We start from the raw sequence: 15,858 nt of genomic DNA, 5'->3' as shown, positions 1-15,858 counted from the left end.
TGTACTACGCTTGGGTATGCTATTGTAAAATGTTCAAATTGCTTTTACGCCATGTAAACTTAAAGTACTTTAGATGGTATTTGCCTTATTAACGTGATTCATTATTTGAAGTCTTTGATCCTGGTGACATGCACCACCATTGTGAAACCTTGTTGTTAAATCATGTGGAAGATTTTCAATTTGCACCTTTCTGCACAAAAAGAAAAAAATATTACTTCTCTAGTTAGAAGAGGCATGTGCATTCACAAAAATAATTATCTTGTGATGTCATAAAGTAGCTCTCTCTCTCTCTCTCTCTCTCTCTCACACACACACACACACACACACACACACACATTAATTCTAAGTTCATTATGTCATAAATTGAAAAGTAGTGGTCATGCTCCATCCACACCGCATAAGAATAAGTGAAGTATTACTCGTTTTGTATAGATGTGTCCCTCTCAAGGATATACACAAGCCAAGCATATGTGGTGATGGGGGTGAATGTGGTCGATTGTCTTTGTCATGTGTATGTGCATGCATGCGCGCGAGAGTGTGTGTGTGTTGGGAGGGTTGCTAATGTATTGGCACAAGGCTAAGGGGAAGGGCTATTGGGCACAAGTCTAAGGAGGATGGGGGAGGTAGTAAGGACATAGGTCAAGATATGATGTAGGTAGTTACTTCTACAAACAATAATGGTAAGGACTTTAAACTATCTCTATCTCTCTCTCTCTCTTCTACAATAATAGATCCACCCGAGTTCAAGTCCCACCGTTGGTTGTATATGACCTCGTGTTGGATTCTACCGATGTTAATACCTCTGTCTCCCAGTGTGTGTGTAAGAAAAGAGGAGCCTCGCACTACTTTTTTGCCACCCACAAGTGGGGAAGATTGGCTAGTGCGAGGGCCCTTATAAAGGCCATGATCCACTCGAGTTCAAGTCTTACCTCTAGTCGCATATGCCCTCGTGTTGTATTCTACCGATGTTAATATCTCTCTCTCTCTATCTATACATAATTTCATTTTATATCAGAAGTAAAGCCACATAATTTCATTTTATATCAGAAGTAAAGGGAGTGAGGTTGCCAAGAAACAACAACAGAACAGAAGTCAGCTTCAATCCGAACTCCCAAGAGCTCCGTGCAAAGCCCTTATGCAAGCTGACGTTGTTTTTTGTACACTCTCGTCTTTGGGCTATGGCAGGCCTGATTGCCCACTTCCCCTATAATTACAATCACCCACTAACCTAGCTTCTAGTAGCTGCAGCACAACGTCAGTCTGCTCCTGCACCTGCACCTGCAAGCTGCGCTCACTGATCATCAACCTCCTCGTCCTGCATCACCCTCTGTCATGGTACTTCCTCCTGCAGCCTCCTGCACACAACGCAACCTGCATTAATCCGGCTAACCTTCGACCCAAATCCTTCCTCTAATCATCCCCACCCGCTGCTCTAATCTACCTAGAACCGCTCTAATCTACTCGCATTAGGGTTTCCACTACTGCGCAACCAAACCTTCTTCAATCATCCACACCCACTCTACCCTTTCCTCTGCTCTAATCCCCTCGCATTAGGGTTTTCAGCACTGCGCAACCTTCTCCCCAAACCCTTCCTCATCACCCACACCCACTGTATCATTTCCACTGCTCAAAAGACGGTTTTCAGTACTGCGCGACCTTATCATTTCCACTGCTCGCATTAGGGTTTTCAGTACCGCCCAACCTCTTCCCCAAACCCTTCCTCATCACCCACACCAACTGTATCATTTCCACTGCTCGCAATAGGGTTTTCAGTACTGCGCAACCTTGATTTCCCCTTCCTCACCCACTCCAACCATATTCTTTTCCATTGCTCTAATCCCCTCGCATTAGCGTTCCAATACTGCGCTATTACTAGCCCTTGCCATAATCAACCTTAATCTATCTACTTCGTCATTACCAAAATACGAATCTCTTCTCATTAGGGTTTCTCTCTCGGATTTGTCAGGCTTTCAACGTCTTACTCCTGTGTTACCGCGTGGTGAATGATGTTTATCGTACGCAATTATGAGTATATTTGGGTCTAATTAGCCTTGAGATGGTTTCCTCATATGATTATTATACCTGGATAATTAGGTTTACTCATGATTATACCTACAAATTAGGTTAGCATTATAATTAGGGCTTGATAACATGATTTGTTATATTAGGGCTCCCACTAGCTAGCTACATTAGGGCTTGCTCATCTGATCATATGATAATCCTTGCTTGTTAATTAATGTATTAGGCTCTCAATATATTGAATTATTGCATTTGGTGCTGCTCTTATGATTATATCAGCAAGAGTGTTGTGTAGCGTGATTACTATTAAGCTCTGCATTTAGGGGTGCTAATTAGGTTGCTAATTGGTCTCTTAATTAACTCGGAATCACAATGGGCCGCCACACTTGCTGCCAAAAGCAAAAGCTTAGGAAGGGTCTGTGGTCTCCGGACGAGGATGAGAAGCTAATGAACTTCATTGCAAAACATGGGCATGGATGCTGGAGCTCTTTACCTAAACAAGCTGGTAAATTATGATAATCTCTTCTTAATCTTCATTGCAAAACATGGGCATGGATGCTGGAGCTCTTTACCTAATTAATCTGGTAATTATGATAATCTCTTGTTAATCTTCCTGCTCTCCTATAATCCAAATGATCGGTAACATCCCTTTAGGACCTAATGATCACGGCTTCTATGCATCATTGTCTGTTGCAGTGCAAATTACATACAATCAGGTCCTTATACTGATCACCCTCTTGTAATATATAATTAATGTGTTAATCTACAGTGTAACAAATTCCATTTAGACCTGATTAATTGCCTCTATAAAATGTATCAATCTAACTATATCTTTTTGTAATAAATCCAAATGCTGGTTAATTACATCTTAAACATCATCGCCTCTGTCAATACATAGCTTCTTATGACAGATCGTGATGAATTACATGTCATGATTAAAGCTTAATGATCTCTAAACATCATTCCATTATTCAATCTAGCTCTCTCCCCATGCAGTTAATGTTTAATTAAATGCCATCTTGGCCTAATTATCACCCCCTAATTAACATCATTGCACTCACTAATCTAACTCTCTTTTTACTCATAGTGAATAAATCAATCACACTTCTTTCAGGTCTATGACCACTAATTTTCATAAACATGCTAGCTCATTTTATCAACTAATCCGTGTTAGTTCTCTCTCATGTAGGCTTCACAACACATCCTTGCAAGTGCTAAAGTCTCTTTTGTACTAAAAAATGTTAATCACATGTCATTTAGGTGTAATGATGATCATGTTACTAAGCTAGCTCATATTATCAATTAATCCGGGTTAGTCTCATGTAGGCTTCAAACATATCATTGCAAGTACTAACTTCTCTTTTGTACTAAAAAAGGATTAATCACATGTCATTTAGGTGTGTAATGATCATCACCTTTGCAATTACTGAATCAGTATGTTCTTCTTTGTATGCAAATTACGATTAATTACATGCCATTTAGGCCTAATGATCATGACCCTTGCATGTATTAATTATTATAATCTAGCTCATATAATCAACATGAGTTAATCCGTGTTTAGATTTGTCATGCAAGCAGGGCTTCAACGTTGTGGTAAAAGCTGCAGATTAAGGTGGATTAATTATCTCCGGCCTGATTTAAAGCGAGGCATGTTCTCGCAAAGCGAAGAGAAGCTCATCATTGATCTTCACAGCATCTTGGGTAACAGGTACTTAAGCTAATTATTATCACCAAACTCGCTGCATTGCTTACTAATCCATCAACTAATCATGTGGTTATAATAATCATGGTTCTTAATTGTTGCAGATGGTCACAAATCGCATCAAATTTACCAGGCCGCACGGACAATGAGATTAAGAATTATTGGAATTCTTGCATTAAGAAGAGGCTTAAGCAAGCTGGGGTTGATCCCAACACCCACAAGCCACTACATATCAACGAGATTAATAAGAACACAGAACCAGTGGATCAGCCTGTCATTAGTGCTCCTAATTTTGGTATTAATCCCAAGCTCAATCGCCTCTCCGATCAGCTTAGCGTAAGCCCACAATTAACATCCAACTTAATGAAGTTCAACGTTGCTAATCCAATGATACAAAACACTCTCTTTCAAGTAGAGGGCATGCAACAACCGTTTTCTTCAGGCGAGTAAACAGTGATTAAGACTGCTTTAATCTTCCTAACTACTGGGTTTTTGAAAACTAATTACATGAAAGCGGGCGGTTTAGTTAGAGAATAATTGTTTATCCTTGCTAATCAATTCATAATTAGCTCTTGTGATCACTCGTCGGGCGCATTAGCGCGCCTAATAAGAGACCATTTGATTATAACCGGTGCTAATCAATTAATGGTTAATCCCGTGTGATTATTTAATTTACTGTTCTTCAGTGCTAATTAATCAATGAAAAGCTTATGATTAACTCTAATTTGTTTTTTTTTTCAAATTTTTAAAGGGCTTACTCGAGGACAATTTACTACACAAAACAATCCTACATTCAATCCATTCCTGGATCAAAGCAGTGATTATTATTATGATCAAAGCCCATTGCCATCACTGATTGTGGCAAAAAGCTCCTTTAATCACTCATCCGACCTTAATTCAATCGCTGCGATACAAAACTTTCCATTGAAGTTTTCATCTTTTGACGATAACCCGGAGATTGAAACCAGGATTAGTGGCTGTATTAAGCCCAAATCATGCTACTCAGCAAGCTTAATGAGCTCAACCGGGTCGAGTAGCAACATATCAGACTCCATGAATATCAACAATATAACCATCAATAATTACGCCCAAGTTTCAATTAAGAGTGAGATGATATGCAGTAATGGTGGGATTAATGCTGGATTATCTCACAATTATGATCAAGGGGAGGAGGCTCTTAGCACAATGCCAGAATGGGGAGAGGCGCTGGTACCCATTAATCCCATGATTAACGAAGGATTAGCCGATTCTAAGCTTCATGATTATGAGCTTGATGATCATCTGAATGGAGAAGGCGCTGAAGTTAATTATGACAAGTTATGCAAAAATCATGGCAACTATGATAACATGGCCAACATCTTCCCGGACCATCTTCGCTGCATTGCGGCGATTTTCGATCAGATGTGAGCTTCATTGCAGTATCAATTAAGCTTCCATGGCAGACATTTTAGAAATTTTGTGACTCATAATCACACTATTAATGCAGATTAAGCTTAGCATTGAAACATTTCTAGATCAAAGGTGAGCTTGATCACTTTTTTTTTTTTTGTAAGCTTAGCAATTCTAGATCACAAGGTGACAGTTTCAAGCTTACATTTTTTTAATTTTTTTTTTCGAGGATTTTATAGAAATAACCTCAACCTTAATAAAAAAATCAACATTTTATGTTGATTAAGTGCATTAATGCAAGCTCCAAAATTATATTTATTAAGTGGTTACTGATATTGACCTTTTTCTGGGGGAGAATTCTAATTGATTAAAAAATAAACATTTATGCTGATTGACTGCATTTCAAGCTCCAAAATCATAATTATTAAGTGGTTATTGATATTGACATAAAAAAGCAATTAGATTTAATGTTGATGTATGAATTAAAGAGGAAAAATAATATTACTTTTTTTAACATGAAAAAGCCCACTATAGCTATGATGGCCCCTTAATCAAAGAACACCCCATTGCCCTCTTATAAATATCCTTATTTTCACCACATATGTATCCTTATTCCTCTTATAAATATCCTTATTTTCACCACATATGTACTCCTTATTTATCCTCTTATGCCCTCTTATATGTGGAATCCCCCAATTCACTTCATTTTTACACATGTACCTCCTTATTTAATGCATTTTTTGGGGGTAAAAATGGCCTCCTTAATCTCATAATTATAAGCACCCCAATTTACCACAAATGCACATTGCTTTTCGCATGCAATTAAAATGCCCTCTTCTACATGGAATCTTGTCATAAATGGCCTTATTTACCACATGCACTCCTTGTGTTGAATACCCTAATTTTACCACACATCATGATAAATACCCTTATTTATCAACACATTGGTTTTTGCACGTAAAATTTCATATACGTCATAAAACACATTGGTTTTTGCACGTAAAATTTCACATATGTCATAAAACACTTTGGTGTTTGCACATAAAATTTCACACACGTCATAAAACACATTGGTTTTTGTACATAAAATTTCACATACGTCATAAAACACATTGGTTTTTGCCCATAAAATTTCATATACATCGTAAAACACATTGATTTTTGCATGAAATTTTTCATATACGTCATTTATCCAGCTTTTAAAAAACCATATAATGTGTACCCACCAGTTATAAACGCTTTAAATGAGTGCATCCCCCTTGACAATGAGAGACAATCTAAATTTATAACATACTATTATATTCTTATTACATTTATCGTACAGTTATTGACAAAGTCTCAATTATGGTAAAAGTGAGAGAATATATAGGAAGAAGGCAAAACTATGATTGACAACCAATAAAAATGATTGCTATATAAGGGTACATTTATTGATAAAAGCCTTGATACTAATGAATATGATTACTAGAAGAGATGAAAATTTGGATTTCAAAAAAAGAAGTACTCGTTTGGCATGAAAAGACTTTGGAAAAAAGCACAATGGAAAGACTTGTTCTTTCCTTTGATATGACATTTCTCTTTAAATTTAATAACTATTTTTTGCTCGTGTTCCCATGTTCCTTGTCCTTAATATATCAATTTTAAAAATCTTTTTGTTTTAATAATCCCATACGATCCACTTTCAAGATGTGATGCTTCTCAATAGCACCTTGTCCCCAATAGTTTTAATCAAGGATTTGTCATCATAGTCTTCAAATTGCATGCTCTATATCTCCACATTGTGAAAAAAGCATAAAAAGGCTATTGTCCTAAAATATGGCTTTCTTAAAAGGTTAGACCAACACGATGGCATAGCTCACCATCATCCATGTTCACTAATAATATTTTAAGCTAGTCCATGTGCATGAAGTGGAACACGTATCACATTCCCATGTTCATCAATTAATATTATTTGAGCTATTTCATGTTAATTTTAGTGAAAGATGTACTTTATTCCCATGTTTAGCTATTATTATTTAACCATATTCTACATAAATCTAGAGTTCAAAAATTATTGAATATCCCAATTTTTATAATTACTTTCCTAGACTAGTCCATATGAATTTCTTTCTACCTTTGTCCTTTAGTAAATGATGTCAAGCATATGAATTGAAATTTCTTTTGAATTCAACCTAAAAGTGGTGTGTCCACCCTTGGAGGTGTCAACACGACAGCTGTTCTTACTCCTAATATACCTACTTGTACATGTTCACACTTATATTTCCTCTTGCTATAAACTAAAAGTGGTGTCTCCAGCCTTGGAGGTTTGGATGCTAGTACTCTCTTCCCACTATTAGTACCCATGTTTGTGAGTCTTTGTCTTATTGGCTTCTATGTAACGGCCAAGGCTTGAGACTCAAGACATAAGGATCAAGGCTCAAGACTCAAGGCCTAAAGCTCAAGGCTCAAGGCTCAATGTTCAAGGACTATGAAAGTGAAGAAATTGACTTATATACAAATAGAGAAGAAAACGGATGGACATGTCCTAGGCCCAAAACTCACTTATAACTTAGTCTAGTTCTTATTCATACAACCTAATTAATACTAGGTACATTATCACGCATATCGTAGATCCTGTTGAGAAAACGTGGTGCTCATGCTAGATCAAGTGTGTGGAGGAAAAGAGCTCACAAAATACAAGAACAATCTCTTGCTTATTAAGTTGTTTATGAATGCAACTAGGCCTTGCTCAATACAAAATGCCTCCTAGCTCCACCTTTAAATAGATGAGCTAGTGGACCTTAAGTCCCTTCACACTCACACCCTTCTCATCCCCTTCTAAATAACCTTAGTCTCTTAATACCCCCCCTCAATACCAACTATGAAAGAATTGGAATAGGTGGTATTGGACATAGGTTGCCTTTATAACATTAGGCATACAAGGATGTCATGGTGGTGTGGTTATCTAGGATTCACAAATATGTTCCTAGAGCCTTAGAGGCTAATAAAATGATGCCATCTAAGTCTTTATTTGATGTCGATGAGGATGTACACCTCAATGATGGTGCACCCCACTCTTTGTGCTTGCTTGACCTCTTGTAGTTGACATGCTTTAGACATACATGCCATTGCTTCCACATGCTTTCCACCTTGACCATTCTCACACAATGATCAAAACAAGGCTGCCACCCTTGCTTAAGTGGTTTGCTCATAGATGTTCGTTCAACATGCTTGATGCTTCCTTGAATACCATACCTCCTCCATGGGCAATGAGGGCCTTCCTTCTTAGAGTAATGGTTATGAGGTAGATTTATATGGGAAAGGGAAAGGGAGGGTCTTACCACTTGCCTTATGAATTGGTCAAGGGTAGTGTCTACTCCACAATTACAACAACTTTTGTGCATGATACCCATTAGGGTTTGAAGATACAAGCTTAATGAGAGTGAGTAAGTGGTTGAGGTAAATGCTCAAACCAATAAGGTACATCATCCTTGGCTCAAGAAGGAGAGGGCATGGCTCATAATGTTGCCAATGCCTCTTACAAAGACAATGCCAAGAGATGTTTAAAATCATGACAAACAACAAGGTAGAGCACTTAGTGATGCTATGCTCAACCTTACAACTCATCTTAGAAGATGAAAATGTTGAATATGCAGCAGAATAACATGCCTTGGGCTTGGGAAATGAGAGCATATGGCTTATGACATGCCTATGCCTCTTACAAACAAGAGCCTCAAGGGTGATACATATAAACATTGAAGATGAACACTTAGTGTATATGTGCCCAACTTTAAAACCACTCAAAATAATGAGTTTTATGATGAAAAACCAGAAATCTTCAACCTCTTTGGCTTATGGGATGAAGACAATGGTTCATGGTTGCACTATTTCTCCTTGGAAGAAACGGGTTGACGATGAAGACTTGTAATGTGGCACTTATGGTGTGGGTCCGGCCTCCAATGTTGATGAAGAAGAGCCTCCTTAGTGTTGGAGACCTCCTCCTTTGATGGTTAAGACCACATAGTGTTAAGCAACACTTTGTTTGGTGATTAAGATCACCATTAGTGTTTAAAAAACATAATTAATGCTTAAAAGCACATTTTTAGTGTCTAATGATACTTATTTTGGTGATTAGATTCACCATTAGTGTTTAATAACACTCTTAGTATTTAAAAACACTTTATAATAACTTCCCTTTGCTGGATTTGAAGCTTCATTAGTGTTTAATCAACACTATTAGTGCTCATAAGCACACTTTGAAAAAGCTTTGAAACCTTGAAGGTGATGTTGATGATGGAGGTTGATGAGAATGAGGCTTATGGATACCTCATGTGGTTGGCCACCACTTCAAACTTAAGAGAAGAATCCGCAACAACAATCATTCACAACATCACTTGGGTGATTAGAGCAAGGAGGGAAGGATTAGAGCAAGAAAAAAAGTCAAGTTTGAAGCTTTAATGGAAAGCTTCCATGGAGAAACTGCAGGCGACTGGTTTTCTGCTTCCCAGGACTGATTTACGCCACCATCTGAGCTTAAATTTGAGTTGTAGATAGGGGGAAGAGTGGGCTACAAAAGCCTCAAGGCGACGTATGGCTTTACGGCCACGACTACAAAAGCCTCAAGGCAATGTTGCCTTTAGTCACTTGTAGGCGACGTATGGCTTTACGGCCACGACTGTAGCCTGAATCTGCACCGGCCTGCAAATAGAGCAATGCTGCGATGGAGAACGCACAAAGCAGTTGACGAGCAGTACGACCACATGCGCCCACGCCTTCTCTTCACTTCTCTTGAAAAAATCTTTGAGAGTTATGGCCTCCACGAGCTACTAGAGCTCCTCCACTACCAGGGGGTTGAGCTCCACAAGTAGAAGATAAGGAAAAAATGAAAAAGAATGACCTAATCTACACCACAAGGGGCCTAATTAACCTAGGCTCTAGATACCATGTTGAGAAAACGTGGTGCTCATGCTAGATCAAGTGTGTGGAGGTGAGAGACTCACAAAATACAAGAACAATATCTTGCTTATTAAGTTGTTTATGAATACAACTAGGCCTTGCTCAATACAAAATGCCTCATAGCTCCACCTTTAAATAGATGAGCTAGTGGACCTTAAGTCCATTCACACTCACACCCTTCTTTTCCCCTTCTACATAACCTTAGTCTCTTAATACCCCCCCCCTCAATACCAATTATGAAAGAATGGAATAGGTGGTATTGGACATAGGATGCCTTTATAACATTAGGCGTACAAGGTTTGGAATATAGGTGTGATCTTCGTTGACTATAAATTCCTCGCTAATTGATAGACAAGGCCAAATCATATTTTCATCATGGAGTAATTGGTTCCACTCGTTTATAGGTGTGAACCTGTCTTTAATTGATGTAGATGCTTGTTCCACCTTATTGGGATGTTGAATATACAACTTGAAAACTTCTAGTGAGTCTAAACCATGGTATGATAGTCATGTTCATAAGCTCAAATTACCTTGTCAATGCATTAAATCATGTTGCTCAAACTTTCCATCATACTGCCCTTGACATCTCTGGACACCTTAATGACCGGCCTTTTTTGGGATTTCATATTTTTAGTAGGTGGTCCAATCTTAATTAGATTTGGTAGACAAATAGGTGAATCCTTAGTCCTACATGACCATCTAGCACGGCCATCCATAACATGATATTTTTGGGTTCCTAGTGCTTCTACTAAAAATTATATTTGATGCATCTCTTTGACTATTGCTGACCATTGAGACAAATGTTGACTAGGTTAAAACATCCTTCCTGATAAAATCATGGGTATTATGTGTATGTGTAAGAGATTAGTATACTGATCCTACATTAGTCTGCTGAGATTAAAGTAATCTAAGGTGGGTGATGACTAAGCATAATCATAACGACAAACTGCTAAACTAATTAAGCAGGAGACTTAAGCACAATGAGGTTACAAGATTGAGACTTGTACTCATATAGAGGCTTAAGAGCTTGCTTCATATTTCATTTCTTGAAATGGTCCCTTTTTATATAAGGAGGTACACCTTTTGGTTTGCACATCAATGTGGGATAATTCTCTTTTCTCATGTCGCTTCATGCTAGACTTTTCTCCTGCTTGGTTGGGTACTCATTCTCACTCCCTACCTCTTCCTTGTACTCAATAGCACCACATTTCTCAACACCAGCCTTGGTGCCATTTTCTTCGGCTACGGCTGCTGTAAGGTGGTCAGATGTGAGCTTTACAACATATTTTCACCTTCCCCCATTTCTAACTTGGTTGGGTAACTCAGAGGCTCTTTTTGGCTTTGTTACTCTCTATCTCATAGGATATTTAAGAGATGGTCGGGTTAATTTTCACTCCCCCAGGGTGCTACTTTAACTACTATCTGGTGGTCAAGTGAACTCTCAAAACATATCAATTTGCCTACTCATTTGGTGGCTTTTACAACATATGATTTAAGTAAGGGTAGTGGTTGGTAGCTCCTTTACTGCTCAGTGCTCCTCCTTGCTTAATCTCCTTACTTTCGCTTGATTAAGATCCATTGTTTCTTCCTTCATGCTTCATGTTGATTTCATGTCAGCACACAAGGAGAACTGTCAATTTCGTGGGACATGCACCGATTTCTAGCCGTACGACATGAATTTCACCAAATCCTCTGGACTATGAATTCACCTAGGGTTGAGCAACAACCTCCTAAAAGAGCTTGTCTAATGGATGAGAGAATGAGCAATCCCAAGCTCTTGGAATTTGGGGCACAAATGGGAAGATTTGATAAGATTGAGATTAGTATGTAATTAGATGATTAGTGAAGTAATTAAACTAACATGAGTTGAGATTATTGATGTGTGGATAGGGAAGACTCTGATACCATGTTAAAACCATGTGCATGTGCAAGTGATTAGTACTAATCCTACATTAGTTTGGTGATGAAACTAATCTAAGGTGGGTGATGTCTAAGCATACTCATAATGACAAACTACTACACTAATTAAGTAGGAGTCTTAAGCACAATTAGGTTACAAGATTGAGACTTGTACTCATTTATAGGCTTACGAGATTGCTTCATATTTCATTGCTTGAAATGGTCCCAAATTATATGAGGAGTACACCTTTTGGTTTGCACATAAATGTGGGATAATTCCATTTTCTCATGTGGCTTCATGCTAGACTTTGCTCTTGCTTAGTACTCATTCTCACTCGCTATCTCTTCCTTGTGCTCAATGGCACCACATTTCTCAACAAAGTCCACACCCATGGATATGGAGGGGGTGGCTGGTGTTATTGGAGTGTGATTATATACTCATCTGCTCAAAAGTGAGAGCTATTAGTAAATTTCATATTTTAGGCACCCCAAATATTGTGTCTATTCCATGCATCTTTGGCCCTCCTATGCAACAATAAGTAAGATTCCAAGGATCAACATTACATTTCCAAGTTGCATGTTTCTTTTTTGTTTTAAAGGACTTTTTAGCTATATTATTTACCCTTGTGCATAACACTGTATAAGATCTAAGACAAATAGTAAGATTCAATAAGTATACTTTGTTTTCTATGTTCAATACCTAATTTTTTTGTGCTCTATAGCTAAGCATTAAAATTTTATTGTAGCTTTATATCCATCCGAATGTGAAGGAGTGGCAGAATGCAGAGTGCATCATTGGAAGAATCAATTCTCTTCCATATAGAGATAGATACATTGCTATATGATAACCCACCTAGCCATTTAGTAGCACAAGGAATCTTCTTTCATAATTCCATGTATGTTTTGACTAATGCAAAATGATAATGTTGGTAGACTGGAGTCTATCCCACTACCACCATTGTCTAGCCAAGAATGGATTTGTTCTTGCATAGACATCATTGCATCATACAAGAATAAAATAAGAACATATATACATGCAGCAATGAAACCATCAACAGGTACTAACGGCATCCATTTGAGTTGGTTTATATACCAGTTAGCGCCTTTGCATAGATGTTTGCATCATGTGAGGGTTTTAAGAAAACAAAGTTAACATATCAAGTGTGGTCCCTTGATAATGATAGGATGAACCAATTTTTGGGGGAGGGATGGGACGTAAAGAGGACCTCTGTAGTAGAAGATGCCATTGAATGCAAAGTAACAATGCCACATGTTAAATTCAGGTGAAATCAAAACATAAAGTTTGTTTGTGTTTATAGCAAATTCTATTAGAGTGACATTCATTACTTTTTAGCATTGATTGTTTTTATGACCAGGTATTTCATTGGGAGGCAAACATTATGCATGTGATTTCATTACAGAAAATGGTGACTATGGAGAGGCATCTGGCAAAGCTTGAATCAAGACATGCATGATGGAAGTCGCTCTTTCATCATCGATGTTGTAATCCAATTACAAGGTCGAGACCCGTTAGTGGTCAATCTAGAAAGTCATTGGCCATTGGCCTTTCTTAGACAAGAGATCCAATTGATGTGTAGTGATGCAGCAAGGGATTTCTATTTTAAGTTATATAGTAGGAAAATTTGAAGCAAGAGTGAACTTCCAAAACCTGCTCTGTTTGTATCGAACCACGTATTCTAGAGGTTGTGGAATCACCTTGAGATTGCAACCTTTCCATCTAAAATAAAATTTCAAGTGTTATCTTTGGTCTATATGTTATTGTATAAATGTTACTTCTTTCTTCTTTTTGAATTTTTTTCTTTCTAATTGTTTCAGGTGGCAAGCACACATCGTGGGCAGGGCCTGGTCCTCTACCTTGAAAATGTCTAGATCTCAACATTAAGCCATAATAGGCTATTATTTACATACATTACTTTGAATTCTATATATAGGTACCATGGAGAAGGAAAGGAACATTTCATGTAAAGACATTACCATAAATTAAGTTTTCTTAGAGATCATACATGGAGATACAAAAATACCTTGTTAACATTTGGCATGATAAAATTTTGTACATGTCGAGAGTAGTTAATACAAAGATCAATGTCTTCTTACATTGTCAATTATATTAAATTTACACATTGCATCAAAGGTAAATGGGTTGATGTAGAATATTATCATTGGGTAGGAGAATCTTGCTGTTGCTGTGGGGGAGGAGTGCTCTTTTTGTTAGGGAGAGTCAGTAGCTTGCTCTTGCTATGCTTGCTCCCGCCGCCAAGGAGGGGATTGGGTAGGGGAAGCTTGCTCTTGCTGTGGAGGGTAGTGCTCGTCTTGTGTTGGGGTGAGTCAATAGCGTGCTCTTGCTATGCTTGCTCCCACCAAGGGATGGGAAATCTCCACGTGGATCCACTTCCTATCGGTTGGCATTTGTGGATATTGTGTGGACCTATGCTTCTCGTACCTTTGAGTCCTCATTGACAAAGGCTGGAAATATTCTTTCTTGGTCCAACTTTCTGACCTATTTTTAAATCCTTCGATGAGGAGGCCCTCGCAGTCCTCTTTGTCCACACCATCTATAACAAAATAAGATGGATGGCTCAAACAATTAACCAAGAAAAAGTTTGGATAAATAGCACTACAAGGAGATATACAGACAATGAACACACTCCAACCCAAATATCGCATTGTATTGCATTCACAATCAAAGAAAATGCAACACGTAAAAAAAAGGTCAAACAAAAAAACAAGGAAAAAGTTTGGATTAAATTCACTACAATGCGATGGGAATACTTCCAACACATTGAACCCCCCATATCAATTTGTATTTAATTCAGAACAATGAAGGAAACTCCAAGACATAAAATCAGCTTAAAGGACCAATAATGATAAATTTTGAACAAAACTCACCACAACAATGCAATAAGAGGACTTCCAACACATTGAATCCCCCATATCGCGTTGTACTACATTCACAATCAAAGGAACTCTGTTGCATTTTTTTTCCACCCTATCCTTCACCTCGTACCCTCACTTGTGTTTCACGTGCACAACATTTTTTTTGCAAGAAGAAACCTTCGTCGAAGCACCGCAATCAAGGATGTGTGGGTTGAATAGGGGCTTGGCCCATTTAAAATATTAAAGCTTTAAACCCCATTTGGAATATAAGGCTTTATAACCTTAGTGTAACCTTAGTAGATATAAACCTAAAGGTTTTAAACCTTAATCCCAATTTTAAAGGACGCTTGAAGTGAAGCGCCGCCATGCACGAAAGAATCGAAACGAAGAGTCGCCAGCCCGCGTGCGTCTGTTGAAAGGAGAGAGTGCGACCATAATCGCTTTGCCAGCCCTTAGTGCTGTGAGCTTTAGTGACTGTAAAAAAAAAACTAATCCTCGGTGCTGTGAGCATAGAAGCGAAGCAGCCCATACTAGTCCCCGTTGCTGCCTATTCGCTAGACTGTGAAGGAGAAGGAGCCCAAATCGCGTACTTCTTCACACACACTTTAAAGAGAAGATGGTGTACGTTCTGTTCTAGCGACCAGAATCGAAACGGAAGAAAAGAAAGAAACGAAGCGTTTCGCCTAGATCGCTGGATCGCAAGAAACATTTGGATCGCACCGATCCAAAACAGCTTCATTGCAGGAAGAAAAAAAAATCCCCATATCATTCGTTTTTTTTAATTAAAAGTAAAGAAAGTATCATTAAAAAGAATGTTTCCCATTCTCATGCGATTAAGGGAAAAGGAGTTAAAAAGAAAAGGGGTAAAAAAATAGTAATAAATAAAAGCATAACCACATTGTTTTCTTTTCATTGCAAGAGAAGAAAAGAAGAACAGGAAAAGAAAGAGAAGACATTGGCAACAAAGAATCAAAAGCGAATTTTCAGTGGAAAGCAAAATCCTAATTTCACATTCACAC

At 38.0% G+C, this 15,858-nt stretch overlaps 1 protein-coding gene across 2 annotated transcripts; it reads left to right on the top strand.

The window, feature by feature from the left end:
• The first annotated feature begins 1,128 nt into the window (after positions 1-1,128).
• On the top strand, positions 1,129-5,428 carry LOC147607372 (uncharacterized). 2 transcript variants are annotated; one of them, XM_086790551.1, is made up of 4 exons: positions 1,129-2,524; positions 3,598-3,727; positions 3,826-4,016; positions 4,473-5,428. In XM_086790551.1, exons 1-4 carry the CDS (start codon positions 2,392-2,394, stop codon positions 5,126-5,128), a joined length of 1,110 nt encoding a protein of 369 aa, XP_086646677.1. In that variant the 5' UTR covers positions 1,129-2,391; the 3' UTR covers positions 5,129-5,428. The 2 variants fall into 2 exon arrangements, with proteins under 2 accessions (XP_086646677.1, XP_086646676.1); XM_086790550.1 differs by having other exon boundaries at positions 3,826-4,163.
• The last annotated feature ends 10,430 nt before the right edge of the window (positions 5,429-15,858 follow it).

The sequence above is a fragment of the Cibotium barometz genome, chromosome 55, assembly GCF_041138505.1.
Source record: "Cibotium barometz isolate CiBa-2024 chromosome 55, ASM4113850v1, whole genome shotgun sequence".
In the NCBI taxonomy this organism is placed as follows: Eukaryota; Viridiplantae; Streptophyta; class Polypodiopsida; order Cyatheales; family Cibotiaceae; genus Cibotium; species Cibotium barometz.
The sequence above is the reverse complement of the archived record's forward strand: the minus strand, read 5'-3'. Positions and strand labels throughout refer to the sequence as shown.

What these genes read in the sequence shown, in the direction of transcription:
- LOC147607372 (XM_086790550.1), top strand. Translation starts at nt 2,392, where the DNA reads ATGGGCCGCCACACTTGCTGCCAAAAGCAAAAGCTTAGGAAGGGTCTG. An exon ending in CTCTTTACCTAAACAAGCTG is followed by an intron (nt 2,525 to 3,597) that starts GTAAATTATGAT and finishes TCATGCAAGCAG; the next exon opens with GGCTTCAACGTTGTGGTAAA. An exon ending in CACAGCATCTTGGGTAACAG is followed by an intron (nt 3,728 to 3,825) that starts GTACTTAAGCTA and finishes TAATTGTTGCAG; the next exon opens with ATGGTCACAAATCGCATCAA.